Raw genomic sequence first — 15373 nt, forward strand, 5'->3', positions numbered from 1 at the left:
TACCTATTTACGTTAAACCAAACAATTTTCAGCATATAATTAATTAGAAAAACATCATATGAATACTACTAATAGAGTGTAAGGTACCTTTCCTAATATTTTAACCTGGATGAAACTGTACACAAGGCCAGGCGATGCATTTAATCTGAAATGGCTAATCGTGTCCTCTTTTTGCGCACAATGCTGCAAGGAAAGTGATCTTCCAATTAGCTGTTTGCGTTTTGTATTAGGAAACAAAATTCAAAACTTATTGTGATACAAATGCAAAAGGACGAAACATTTCCACAAAACTTGTCAAGTCATTGATAAATATCTCTAAATTTGTCAGAGCATAGACAACAGACGAGTCAGAACACTGATCCAAATAGAGACTCAAATTAGCGGGAAGACATCTCTAAATCTAATCCTAGGATGTTCATTCAAGCGCATGTCATTCTCAGCATTCACGTATTCCACTGGGGTCCGAGCGCCAAATAAATAAACATTCACCTATAAACTTTTCTAAGTGCATCTTCTCTTTGTGCGCCTTTCCAGGTTGATATAAAAAAAGCAAAAACACGTTAAATGTTTTTATTTTAGCTGGAAGTATGTTCCCACGGAGGTCTAAAATGTGAATCAATAGAATAGTTGTGGTCTTGTGGCAATTGGGTGTGTGGGTGTGTGTATGTGTGGGGTGGGTTATGGTTTATGTGCTCTATGAATTAACTTATGGATTAATAACCAGGATCATTTTAATCGCTCCGTGTTATCGTCGCGGTTGTCAGAATTTGAACTGATCCTAAATCATGTTTCTGTTGGTTTAAATATATATTAGTTTTTTTCAGGACCGAATAACGCTCAGAACTTTAAACTGCTCAGTTTATCCAGATTTTGAACATAGACCTGTGTGTCGACACATTGGGATTACAGGAATTTATTAGGTGATAAAGTATGTTTTGATAATATAAACAATGTGCCAGGCATACTACTACATGTCATACACAGTTATATCTGGGCACTGACAACTCAAACAGCTGAGAAGGACATCCATTGACAAGGAGTTACATAAAAGCAGGCAAAAAAAAAAAACTATTTACAAAGTACCTCTGAGAAAGTTCATCAAAGGGTTTGTTTATTGTCTTTTGTCAGATTTTTCATTTTGTGGACACGGAACCCTCACAGTCCCCATTTGGTAGGTAAATATTCTGTCCTTTTTGCGTTGTTTTTGTTTATTTTAGGTTCATCACATTTCGCTTGATTATTTAACAGGATACACACTGAAGTTCTCAATAAAGTCCGAAGAACAGAAACCTGTGTGCTACTGCACGCTGCTTTTCACTTTGGCCACGAATTTCTTCTCCTTCACTCGCCTGTTCTGGAACCAGATGGTTATCTGGCGCTCAGACAGGTTGGTTACAGCTGAGATCTTCCTCCTCTTGTCCTTGGTGATGAACTTGTTGGCTGCATATTCTTTTTCCAGCTCTTTGAGCTGCACCTTCGTGTACGGGATCCGCTTCTTTCTGCCTCGGCGGAAAGGCGAGCCGTCGTGCTGGTGCGCTACCACATCTGTTAAAAGAACAGGACAGCAGACCGTTTAAGGACGAGGATCCACAGATCAGGACATATTTCCATGTCACACTATGAGTGTGAATTACACAAGCCAATAATTTCTGGTATTGTAATTGTTTAATCATGACAAGGGCTGTATCTTAATGGACAGCAGGCCTGCAGACTCGTATTCGTCCAGGACACAGAATGAAACGAAGTATAACTGAACCACAGCCTTGCTCAGAGGAAACATCTTTGGTACATGTATATGTAAGAAAGAAACAATGTTATACTTAACTGTAAATATGTTACATATTAAGGTAATTCGACATATTACATATTTTTCTTATTTGCTTCTAGTTGCACTGAAATGAAAAATACTGATAAATGTTGGTACTTTTAATGTTCGACTTAATTTAACAATAACATAATTATATTAACAGTTCACTAATTTAGGTTCAAATTTAAAATTTAAATTTACTTTATAAGTCTTTCAGTTAAATGAGGCAGAAACAGACATTTTTTATTGCTACATTTAGAACGGTCTGACGGATAATTGAGCTTCTGGCTATAATTTTATAGTACGCACGAATTAAAAATGAGCTTAATGACAGCCAACAAAATAAATAAAAAAAATAAATAAATAATTTTATCAGTAATAAGAATGATTAAACTTCACTTGGATTATAATTATTTATCCTCTTCTAGTGATAAAGGTCACTCTGCTGAAGACTTCTAGGCTGCAGAGTTAGTTATAAAGCCAACGAAGTGACTGAAGAATAAAAGTACCAGAAATTACCAGCAAGAGCGGTCTTCCAGAGGTGTCCAGCCTGCGCCTGGTCCTTGGAGCAGTACACCTGTCCTCCCCAACCGTTGGTCAGAGCCCATGGCTGGTAGCTGTCCATGGGGAGCAGGGTTTCATGTCGTGGCTCCCCACTGCCGAGGGTTTGGACAACCGACACGTCCAGATAGCTGGCCATGGACTGGTAAGGGTTGGTATAGCCGTGGTAAAAAGTGAACTCCTTGGCCCGGTTCGGGTACTCATCAGAGCTCATTGTAGTGTCCATATACTGCGAGCTGAGCGCGGTTCCAGTCGCCTGGGTGCATGATTTAATAGAACTTCGCCCCATCCTGCAGGGATAGTAACTGTTGCCAAAGTAGCTGTATGGTAACGCCGTTGCAGCTGATGAGCTTTGGTGCGGCACGGCAGCTGAGGGGCAGGGTCCGGCCCCGCATTGTTTTCCTGAAGATGCAGTAGTCTCACTTGAACTCGACGTGGAAACGTCCACTGTAGAGTAACCAGCTGAGGAGTGCCCCAGGCTAGAGGCGTGTCCTCCGAAAGCGGCAGCAGAATGGGCCATGATGTTGCGACACTGGCTCGCCGCAGTGGCCGCCGCAAAGTTTCCGCTGCCCATTAGACCCTCCATGTTCTTGTTGAGGTCTTCTAGGTTGTTGTCATACACGAACATTACAGTCTCCGCTGGCCAGCGAGAATTTAGGACTATGGGGGTTTTCATATGCACCTCTTTCCACAATCTGGCCTTCGTTTTCACCGTTTCCTCTCAAACTCTAACTGCCCTTGCACTGCTGCTGCATTTGGAAAATGAGGTGGGATTCTTCTAACAGCTGTTGTTCGCACGAACACGCAGATTATAATTAATGTTTGTGCATCGTTATGCACGCATCCATAGCCTTTCAGAGAGTGTGCCCGCTCAATGACAAAGACTCTGTAACCGACCATAACTCTGGTTTCGTATCCGCGGAAGCGGTTTGTTGCCTTGACGCAACAAACCCCCTGGACCAAAAGACGGATTCCCATTGGCTGAGAGCTGCTGATCACATGATGAAATAGCAGAGAAGAGAGCACAACATACTTGTTTGGAGCTGTCAATCAACAGAAAATATTTTTACAAGGCTGGGGTCTGGCACGCGCGGAACATATGGATGAACATCTGGATGACGCATCCAGCGCGCGCATGTCCCCTGGTTCCCGCAAACGGCGGGTTCAGTCTCTGTGGTTCTCAATTCAAGCATCCTGAACGAATGATGAAAGAAAGAAAGAAATATTGGGTTTTTGAAACATTTCAAAATGTTGCCCTAATTTTAACAATTTGGAAGAAATTGTGCATGTATTAGGCTACTTTCTTAGCTAGATTTTATGATAAAAACATGCCCACAAATGATATATATATATATGATATATATTTTATTCTATGTATTTAATATTTTTCTGCTAGTTCCTTTTATCCTGCCTCTCACTGAATTTAAGCAGAACACGTTTTTATCACTGCGTTGCAGTAAAAAGATCCTTGGGTTCGAACCAGATAAGGGCTTCTACGCCGGGTCCTTTCTCTTCGGGTACTCATACCTCCTCCAATAGTCCAAACATATGCATGTTAGGTTTACTGGTCTCTCCAAAATTGCCCTTAAATGTGAGTGTTGTTTGTATTGCGGATAACCGGCAATGGACAACTGATGGATGAACTTTTTAATATGAAAATCAAGCTGGTAACAGCTCGGAATATATAGTAGATTCTGAAATCCAGTATAACTAGTGTTATATATTTTCACATAAGTCTACACAAAATGATTTTATATTCACAGCATCTTATTTAACGTATACAACAAAAACTGGGTTTGAAAATCTGTTGTGATGACGTGAGTCTGCAATATTCAAAGTTCGTCAGTAAAAAGTAAAAAAAAAAACAAGACTTGTATGTCACAGCGGCAGAAACCGTCGGGAAACATGAAAGCTTCTCCAAGTGGTTTACTTATGGTGTAAGGAGGGCCCTTATTATGTATGCATGTAGCAACAAAATTATGCTTCGGTGAAGAAGACATGAAAACCTGCAGATTTTACATTATCAGTAGTTTGTATTTGTGACCACAGGAGCACCAAAACAAAAAATTTACACACATAGCCTATCGTTTAATTTAAAAACCACTAAATGTGGCGGTCCGCACTTATAGCATCTGAAGGTTCAGGTTTACATTACAATCTCCTTTACCTCCTCATGCAAGCGGATATTAATGAGCGGCTTCCTCCCACGAACAACCAAATAAATAAAATAAAATAAATTTAAATAAAATAATGTTAGTTGTTGATTTCAAACAAACATTAGGAATAGGTTTATGCGTACATGGCATTATGCAAAAATACCGTCTTTGGATACAGTCCCTCCGATCATTAGTCTAATAAGGTGTGGCCGTCCAAGCTTTCCGATGAAAAACAGCATTATGATGTACGCAGCCTCTTTCTTTTTTCTTGTTATTCTTTTATTGTATCAATGCCCATAAACACAATCTGCTTTAGTGTATAAAATGATCTACCGTTTTCATCGCAGGCATGTTTCTCTTGATAGCACATGACATATTAGCCTGGATATAACTTTGTCAAACTGTAGAGTGAATAATTCATTTTGATATTAATTCCAAGACTAGCCCACGCTATTAAAAATATATCTGGAAGCTTGAAGGGTGGCTTTTTAAATGTGAAAAAGGAAGATAAATATTGTTGTCGACAGCTTTATTTAAGTGTTTGTTTCAAATATTTCAGGTGTTGAACTGATGCGTCATGGAAGTTGGCCACGTCTGTATTACATGCTTTCACCGAAGAGCAAGTTCACATGGTCTAGCTACAACTTTAACAGCCTGCCGTCTCATGGTGTGCGACCTTTGCGCGCACACATCCAAACCATCCAGACAGCCCGTCTCTGTGTTGTAGTGTGCTGGCCCACCCCTGGGGGTCGAGGTCACGCTCAACGCTCAAAGACAATCGGGGAGGGGAGGTGGGAGCACAGATGCCAACGCCAACTAAGCTCAAGTTCAAGGCCACCACACAACTGGAAACATTCGCACTGTGCGTTGTAGCTGTAGCTGCTCCCGTTCAAATGAACATGCCTTGTCACCGACAAGTAGCCATAAACTGCTACAATTATTGCTGACTGCCTCGTAAGCAAAAACTGGAATGCTTCCCACAAAGACTCGTCTAGAAGGTCAACGGCCATAAAATAACTTATTTTTTAAATGATAATATTTGGTCCATCGTTATGTGCTCTACTAAAAGTTATAACCTCACTTACAAATTGAATATGATTTTTTTATAAAATATTCGCCGTTCAGATGCAACTGCTTCCAGACGGGCCTCCTAAAAGAGGACTTTAACCAGTTTAGGAACCAGATTAAGGTAAAAAATATTACATTAGGTCTCAGATGTAGTTAAATGTTTGAACCGTTCCTGGAAAATCATAAAAGGAGTTTGTAAATTGTATAATAGCAACATTTAGAAACGTCTGTGTTTTTTTACATCATCAATTAGTAAATCAGTGCCGTGTCTTATTTCGGCTCCCGGCTTAGATAATTAAACCCAACCCGAGTCACAGAGGACTCGGGTTGGGTTTAATCCGAGTTACAGAGTACACCGTAACCTGCACATTAAGAAAACTAAAACAGGAGAGCACTTTTTGTTCGTTTAATACCAAGGTGGAATCTTCACTCTTTGAAACTCTGGGAGCAGAACGATACAGAAATAATTTTATATGGCGGCCACAGGTTTTCCATGACATACGAACATATTTTAGGTCTTTTTTATATAAGAAATACAATAAATACATACAAATAAAAGAGAACACTAAAACATTGTTTCTAAGAGTTGTTTTCTTACCACAGACCATTTGAAAATGTGTTATTTCGTTGTAGAATGAAGTTAGCCTGATATGTTGTTCGGGTCTTCACTGGGTTCTACAATTATTTAAATCTAACATCAAGTGCACAAAACCGCAGATCCCAAATTTAAGCATGCAGTTGTTTAATAAACAAAGATAAAGCCAAAATGGAAGTTTTCGAAAAATAAAGGAAGTCAAAAACTACCTAAGACACAAACAAAATATGTAAGCCCCTATAATTTAAAGGGGATGTACTTTCTTTTTAGGCCTTCAGCGTCAGCGCTTAAGGTGCAGCTCTTCACCTTATATCCCAGACACCATCACTCAGTCAGATTGTTGTTCTGGAGGGTTTTAGTATTTTTTCATTTAAAACAGCTGAGATGATGACTGGAACAAGTGAATTCATCTTACATCTTATAGCCCCATGATATATATATATATATATATATAATTTATACACAGTGCAACTTGAATTTATAGACTTGAATTTTCTTTTTCATAAACTTCAAACATTTTCTAATTTCTAAATTCTAAAATGGCGCATTTCCCTTTTCAAAAAATAGAGGACAATTACCGAAACAAAAACTATGTAAAAGCTGGAAATCATTGGTCAGTAAACTTAAAAAGAAAAAAAGATGTTAGAGAAAAAAATAAAGGTTTAACACCTTTGACAACCCTGTATTAAGACCGATCGAACTTTCCGTTGTCATCACACCATTGGGGCCAACTAGCAGACTGCTAACATTAAGCAGGAATCAGGTCCCTGGCCTTGAGGGCAACGGCTATAACTCCCCACTGCTCTGCTGGGCCGTGCACATGACCGCAAGCCTGCAAGATGTAATTTCGTTACAAATCGGCGACAGCAACCGTTCAGCAACGGAAAATCTTGTGCATCCTGGAATATGGAAATTGTGATGACTGATGTCTATTTAAATGCAGGTGGAGGGCGGCGGAACAAACACACGCCCGAAACAAAAACATGACTTACTAGAAAGAAAACATGACTTGGTGTAAATATGGTTGAAAAGCCGCTTCTGTTGAACAAGGACCCCAACGAAGTCTGACTTTTAAATTCTGTGATTAGGCTACCTTCAGACAGAACACACGAGTTAAAATTCTTCTTTTTAATATATATATATATATATATATATATATTTATTTTTTATTATTATTATTTTTATTGATATTGTAACAGTGAACCAAAATATGATTTAGGCAATATGCTAAGAGGCTAACACTATATGAGGGCATTACTCAGGCTCCGTGTCATTTCGTCGCTATACTTCCATTTCGTACACTCTAAAAACTTTAACTATGCTCTACTCAATTTTATCTGTGTAACATTTTTACACTTAAAATATTGAGTACATTTGAAAGCTGTGAAATCATTTAGATTTACCTTATGAATTAAGTAAATGTATTTTTTTTTAAAAGCAAATCTGAACAACTACATTGAGTACCATGAACTATAAAATTGAGTTGATTAAATTAGAATTTTAAGTCTATGCAATAGTAACACTAAGTTCAAACCACTCATAAAATTGAGTAGATAAATTTCAAATGTTAATTTGATAATAATTAGATGCAACTGAAAATGAGATTATTGTTTAACCAAAAATTTCTGCTACATTTACTTAATGTTTTTAACATAATCTACTTCATGCTGGACCATCAAATATCAGAATAAATGTGTTATATTTACTCATTTCTTTAGAAAGTTATAACTCTTTAATCTAGATGTATTTCAGGTCGATATCAAATAAAATAAAATAAACAAAGCAGTTCTACACATGTCAACATTTTTAATTAAACATTTGTCTGGTTTGACAAATATAAAATATCAAGTTTAAACAGCTTATCTTTGCAAATGACATGTAAAAATGTCCATGCTGTAAAAACAGCTGAACTGAACCCCTAAGGGGTCTCTATAACCTTGGCTAAAATGCACCAAGAACGGGTTCTTGGCATTAATGGAAATCTCAGCTTGCATTAAAACTTTCAACATGGATAATTATCGCCAGTAAATGTGACAATGTCCATGTGAGCTTCAGGCTGAAATGAACACAAGCATATTGCTGAAATGCAAGAACATTTTGAATCCTCCTGAAATGCACCAAAAACAGTGATATTTCACTTTTTTCAAGCTCTACAACAGAAAATACCAGTTCAAAATGCAATTTCACTAAGAAAAAAAAACTCAACTCTTATGTAAACATTAGGACAACTGTATGTCAGCAAACTTTAGACTTGTCAATGAAAAATTCCATTAACATTGAAGAGACTAAGAGAGTATCTTATTGAACTGTAACCAGCAACAACATATTAATGTACATAGCTTTTGAACCACTATGTTTTATCCTACACATCTATTAAAATGATACACTCTTTTTATGTAAATTACACAACTACAATGGAAAATTTACACAAAAAAAGTGAAATTATTTCTTAAGGTTATTATTTATTAATTAGTGTGGATGACCAGAGGGTTATTCAAATAATTATTATTACCTGTATTATTCCTACATTCCAGGTTTTACTTTTATAAGCTCTACTATTAACATTTTACATACACATACAGACGCACACACACAATATGAATAAACACACACATATGTATATATATAAATATTATATTCATAAAGTTTTTCCAAATTTTTACCCAATTACAATGCATTGTAAATCTTTAAATCTCTCAGACCCACTACATTTTAAACTACTACTACAAACTTCAAATTGACGTTTTAAAACGTAAAATCAACATTCAAATGACGTCAGTGTTAGCGGGAGCCAAAAAAAAAAAAAAATACTCCGTCAAAAAATAAAACAGAATCATCTATCATGGCCACAAAATTCATGCTAAGACACAATTTCACCATCAAAATGTAGTTAAATTCGCTACATAGCATTTATATCACTATTAAAGTCGTCAGCTTTACCGTTTCTGAGCTCAAAAGCAACAGCTGCATTAACACTCGCACAGAACATTTTGTAATATTTTGTTACATTTTCTTATTGTTACATATTACATTTTTGCTACATTTTTTCAGCACTCTACTTACAGTACTGGCGTATGGAGTCCTCCAGGTGATTTTTACCGTGGTGCCTCCTCGACCGTTGCTTGCCTGGTGTTGTCGCTTAAAGCACGGTTAAAATCCCATAATTCCACTCTTCTTGCGCGCGAATGTCAGCACGTCACGTTAAAAAACTACTCAATTTCGCAAGTTGTTGTTGTAGATGAAGTCTATTGAGTTAGAGTGAGTAATAATTAAAGTTCTTGAAACCGATTGGTGTAATTTTTCCATACTCAAAAGTTTTGACTGGTATTTACTGAAAATATATCTAAAAATTATAATTTGTTTGTTTAATACTGATTTCTATTGTGAAATAAACTTAAATAAATGATGTAAATATAAGGCTAAATTATCTGTTGGATTTTTAAGCATTTATTTTGATATGTCCAACTCAAATAATCAGTTTTGTGATCTTCAGAGATTTTATTAAAATTATATACTTTTTTATTATTGTGATATATACTAAGGCCCAGAATGACGTTTTAGAGTGTACGCATGTTTTAAATACGGGGTAAGAACGCTGTCAAAAACAATGTGTATGTAAAGACGGAAATGTGTGCATATTAGTCAATAGTTGTGCATAAAATCCAAAAGAGGTATTGTATATTTTCTCTGTAAGAATACAAAATAAAATGTTACTGCTTCAAGAAATTACATAAAGTTCAAGTTTACAGTTGTGGTTTATTCTTTATGAATGCAATATGCTATAACAGTTTGTGAATACGATTTCTTTTCTATGAGAATACGAATTTACATCTGCAACTTGGCTTCACGTGATCTCAGGCTGGTTAGTGGAGCACAGAGTTAGTCGATTCGCGTAGCGCATGCGCTGTCACACTCCTCACCACCAGTAAACGTAGTGCCGGGACTGGATGACGGAGAAAGGTAATGGGAGATAATTCAGATTAAAAGGAATATTAGGAACAGAGGGGAGATAGGGGGAAAATCAAGAGTATTATCAATAAAGCATTGTTCTTATTTTTATGAAATACAAAACTAAAACATTGAATATAGTGGGTGGAGTTATACAATGCTATGCACCTCTAAATTTGTTGTGTGCCGTCAGCAGAAGAAGAAGCAGCACTAGAGCCAAGATGACGGACCAAGAAACTACGATACAAAGCCAGGTAATGTTAAAAAGTTTATATATGTCTTAACGTCGTTAATATATGCTCTTGGTCCATCATCTTGGCGATAGTGCTGCTGATGCTTCTTCTTCTGCTGGCGGTACGCAACAAATTCAGAGGTGCATAGCGCCACCTCCTGTACATTATTGTATAACTCCACCCACTATATTCTATGTTTTAGTTTTGTATTTCATAAAAATAAGAACAATGCTTTATTTATGACTGCACGTAGAGACAGTGAACAGTCACTGGCGATGACTGTCCACTGTCTCTACATGCTCATCTGGGAGGAAGGAATGCTGCAAGTCACTGACTGGATGCAATCTGCTGGGTTTCCTTAGACAGAAAAACTTTTTATCCAATTTGAATAAATAACTGAATCTGACTGCATTGTTCAATGATTAGGATTAATTGGAATGTATGTACTTGACCTTTGTGAAGTGCCTTGAGATGACGTGTTGTGAATTGGTGCTATGTAAATAAACTGAATTGAATTGAATTGAACAATGCAAAATACTTAGTGTTTAAAGTGACGATTACTTTCTTTGGAGTTAAACTCACTAGCAACAATAAGTAAGCTACATCACTCCTGCTGCGCATTCAAAGAAGAAGTGCACATGCGCAGTTCAGCCCCTCCCGCTTAGCAGTCTTATGGCAGATGGGTTTGGGTGGTTTCCCACCTTATTCCTGTGATGAGCTTACAACCTTTTAACAGTTTCATTGCCTAGTCTCTTGGAAAGTCCCACAGTCGAACTGTTCCTCAAGTACTTAAAGCACAGTTCAATTTTGGTCTCTTTTTGGGATCTAAGTTGGTTTTCAAGGTTCAATTTTCATTTCAAAAACATTCTTAAAGCATGACCTTTACCTCTGCTAATTTAAAATGAAATACTGAGACATCTCTTTTGCCAAAATTACTTTTAAGGTCTAATAAAATTCTGATGTTTTTTTCATTTACATGAATTCTTTTGACCGAAAATGAGCTATTAGGAAAAAATAGCCCCGGGTTGAAATTGCCTGAAAGTGTACTTTATTATTTAAAGATGCTCTGTAATACCTGTGTGAAGCATGCACATAGTAAGGAATGTGTCTATGATGTACAAACCATGATATGGTGTCTTACAGCCAAGGTATGTGCCACATTCTTGAAATTGCGAGTGTCATGCACAGCGTTTTTGAAAAATTTGTGCTTCCCCTTAGAACTCATTGTCCACGCATCCGTTAGGCTGAGAGAGAACCCCTGGTTGAAGACATGAAAAAACAAAACCCCAGTGGAGTTGTCATCTCCTCAAAGATGGACCAGACCTTCCCATTACGGAGAAGAGAGATTGTGGAGGCCGGTCATCCAATGAAAGCTTTGAAGGAGTGGTGGCCAGCGCTTTTTACAGAGAGATAAGTAAGTGTTGAAATGATTCTAAAATTTTTTGTTTTTCCTTTTAGTCTTTTTTTGCAGTACTCCACCCCATATGTTCTGTCCAGAAGTGTATTAAAGCCGCAGAAAAAAACATTCAGGGGTGAAATAATTTCGTTTTAATCATTTCCAGAAAAAAGGTAAAAATCTGAGAAATTCTGACTTTTTGTCAGAATTCAAACTTCTTTCTAGAACTACTTTTTTAACTCTGGTGACTATTTACTAAATAGCAGTCAGATAATTACTGTAGTAATAAAATGTAACCATTAATGGTTGTAAATGCATTTTTTCACACTGGCCTAACCCATTTTAGTCACCATGCTTTTTGCAATGTGTTGCAGGTATTTGCAGAGTTCAAAGTGTTTGCAAAGAAGAATGGGCAAAAATGTAGGCTACAGCACTCAAGGTTGGAGCAGATCACTGGGTTAGGTTTGACTGTCCTGATTTAAGGGTGTTTGGGTTTTGTTTAGGTTTTTCTTTTCAGTTATGTTTTGGATCATGCTTTTGTTTATTATTTTCCTGGTTGTGCTTTGGCGTCTGTTTTTTAGTTCATGTTCTGTAAGATTAGTTTGTGTCATTGGATTTTGTTTTGCTCCACGCACGTTTTGTTTTTACTCCATGTCTCTGTCAGCTAGTAATTATCTTCATTCGGTCCACCTGCACTAAGCAATCAGTCTCTCGGTTTCACCTGCACCATGCGCTTTATATTCTCTGCATTGTTGTTCATTACTGCTTCCTTTGTTTATGCCAAGCCTGTTCTGCCTCTGTTCTTCCGCGCCTGCATTTTCAACCACATGCGTGCCAGTTTGTTTTCTTTTTGATTATTAAATCTTTCATTCATCACACTACAGACCAAACCTGACAGAATAAAGGATCGGTAAAACTGAGAGTGCGTGAGTGTCGGCATCAATGGCGGAGTAGGGGGTGGTGGCTTTTGGGGCTTAAGCATGGAATGTTTTTCTTTTTTCAGTCTTTTTAGTTATTATTTTTAGAGTTGAAAAGCAGTCTCGTGTATTACATTATGTGCAAATTGTCCAAAAAAGGGGTGCTCACACGCCGTAACCACCCCCTAAACTTGGTCTGGTCAGCGTGTCAGCCCCGCACGCACGCGTTTGTGTATAGGGCTCTAGTCCCTAAACTGCGCGCTCAGTGTGGGCGCTCTGACAGCACAGGACATCAGTGCGCAGCCCGACTCGCAGGCAGCATTTCCCATCGCCTCATTCATTCACGGTGGGAGGCAGAGCAGTGAAGCAAGAGATCAGACTAACACAATCTAACGTTTTTCTGGTTGCTAGTGGTTACGTACTAAGTGTAAACAAACCTGTCATGAAAGATGACAGCGCTTGTGTCCCCAGTTTATTACCTTCTTCATAGCTTTTGCTAACTATGGTCCCTGCTAGCATCCATATATTATGTTATGTTGTTATGCAATGAGCCCCCCCGACTGGGGGTTTGAGAAGACAGAGCAGAGACACAAAAAAGAAGACAGAAGCACTAATCCAGTGGTACTTTCTATGGGGGAAAACAAGTAAAACGTTAATGGTTGTAGCTTTAGTGGCTTCATCCAGGAGAGAAAGACAGTTAAGCAGATGAACTCTGAGCCAGTTTTCAAGTCTAGAGTATGAAAGAGAGCACATAGTTAGTCAAAGTAGAAGCTAAAGCAGTAGCTATGTCTAGGAGAGACAGGGTGAAACACTGAAAGACAGGGCCAAGTGTATCATCTGTAGAAGGTGGGCATTAAGTTGAAACAGCTAAACACAGAGCTAGGCCAGATGTAGCTTTTATGAAGAGAAAAAAACAAAGAAAGAGCATACAATTAAAAGGTGAAGCAGCCATTTTCTATACTCGCTTCTTCCGTACAGGGTGGCGGTATGGAGGACCAATCCTGCCATAAATAGGAATAAATACATAAATAAATTAATGTCTCAATAAAGTAATTATTGGACCAAAAATATAAATTTATGCACCATTAAATGCAACAAACTAATAAAAAGAAGATATTTATTCAATAATTGATAAAATTATCAGATAAAAAAATATTTCTATTTTTATCCACTATTTTTATTTAAACCACTAACTTTCAAATCAGATATTTTTTTCTTGAACTCCATATTTTTCCTTTGTTTATTTCAAACAAGTGAATTTCTTGCTGTTTTATTTTACCTACCCCTTTTATTTATTTTATATTTACTCAAATATATTTAAAACATGTTTTTTGCCCTCAAAAATATATGTATTTTTCAAATTATTTTACTCTCCTTTTATTTCTTAAACACTGATATATTTTTGCTTCTAATAAGTCCCTGTGGTATTTTTTTTCCCCAGCGGATTTCTCTAGCCTTCTTTTCATCTTTCGCTTTTACATTCCTCTATCTCTGTATTGTCTTTTCTGTCTCTGGAGGCAACAAGTAATGTAAAAACAGAGGGGACAGAGCAGGGACCGAGGGGGCGGACTTTGTTACAGCTTCATCAGCTGAGCTTCACACCTCATAGGAAACAGGTGCTGAGTTCGATTCTTCATGGTTTAGAAAACAGTTTGTATCAATGGCTGATGTTCTTGATATTGCAAATGATCTTACATGAGTTGCTGATTGGGCAGATGACAGCACAGTTTGTACTGATTATGTACAGTATCGCGTTGACTATCTAACCAAGAGGATAATGCAGCTTGAAGCAAACACCGACACAGATCTTGACCCGTATTGGTATTGGAGAATTTGGGAGAGGTGGCTCGCTGCTTATGCTAGTCTGATTACCACACTGGGTCAGTTGGGAGGCCTCAAGAGTTAGTTCCGACAGATGTTTTGGAATGTCTTTTGCTTTCAGGTGTCACCATTCCTTATATTGCAAGGCTTCTGAGCGTTCAATTCACTTCAGTTTATTTATATAGCGCCAATTCACAACACATGTCGTCTCAAGGCACTTCACAAAAGTCAGGTACAGTCAGTCATTTTCTACCACTTATTCCATAGTGGGTTGCGGGGGAGCTGGTTCCTATCTCCAGCAGTCTATGGGCAAGAGGCGGGGTAAACCCTGGACAGGTCGCCAGTCCATCACAGGGCAACACACAAACAACCACGCACACACTCATTCACACACCTAAGGGCAATTTAGAGTGACCAATTAACCTAACAGGCATGTCTTTGGAATGTGGGAGGTATCCAGAGTACCAGTGAGAACCCACACATGCACGTGGAGAACATGCAAACTCCATGCAGAAAGACCCCTGGTCGGGAATTGAACCCAGGACCTTCTTGCTGCAAGGCAACAGTGCTACCAACTGCGCCACCATGCAGTCCAAGTCAGGTACATATATTCCAATTAATCCTAATCATTGAACAGTGCAGTCAGATTCAGTTATTTATTCAAATTAGATAAAACATTTTTCTGTCTAAGGAAACCCAGCAGATTGCATCGAGTCAGTGACTTGTAGCATTCCCTCCTCCCAGATGAGCATGTAGAGACAGTGGACAGTCACTGGTGTTGACTTTGCAGCAATCCCTCATACTGAGCATGCATGTAGCGACAGTGGAGAGGAAAAACTCCCTTTTAACAGGAAGAAACCTCCAGCAGAAC

The 15373-nt window shown here is 38.0% G+C and overlaps 1 protein-coding gene and 1 long non-coding RNA gene across 2 annotated transcripts; one reads left to right on the forward strand and one right to left on the reverse strand.

Annotated features, from left to right (window-relative positions):
- Nucleotides 1-897: 897 nt before the first annotated feature.
- Nucleotides 898-3291, reverse strand: LOC124864643 (homeobox protein Hox-B13a-like). Its single transcript, XM_047359503.1, has 2 exons — nt 2327-3291; nt 898-1545 (listed from the first exon to the last, which is right to left on the reverse strand). The coding sequence occupies exons 1-2, from the start codon at nt 3042-3044 to the stop codon at nt 1298-1300; spliced, it is 966 nt and encodes a 321-aa protein (XP_047215459.1). The 5' UTR covers nt 3045-3291; the 3' UTR covers nt 898-1297.
- Nucleotides 3292-5652: 2361 nt separating this feature from the next.
- Nucleotides 5653-12654, forward strand: LOC124863920. The gene is made up of 3 exons (XR_007037219.1): nt 5653-5713; nt 11587-11782; nt 12139-12654. It is a non-coding gene; the product is annotated as an uncharacterized LOC124863920 (long non-coding RNA).
- Nucleotides 12655-15373: the final 2719 nt, after the last annotated feature.

This window comes from Girardinichthys multiradiatus, chromosome Y (assembly GCF_021462225.1).
Source record: "Girardinichthys multiradiatus isolate DD_20200921_A chromosome Y, DD_fGirMul_XY1, whole genome shotgun sequence".
NCBI lineage: Eukaryota > Metazoa > Chordata > Actinopteri > Cyprinodontiformes > Goodeidae > Girardinichthys > Girardinichthys multiradiatus.

Excerpts from the sequence above, each read along its gene's own strand:
- LOC124864643 (XM_047359503.1), bottom strand. The coding sequence starts at position 3,044 with ATGAAAACCCCCATAGTCCTAAATTCTCGCTGGCCAGCGGAGACTGTA. Across the intron at positions 1,546-2,326 it reads CTGGAAGACCGCTCTTGCTG|ATGTGGTAGCGCACCAGCAC; the intron begins GTAATTTCTGGT and ends TTCTTTTAACAG.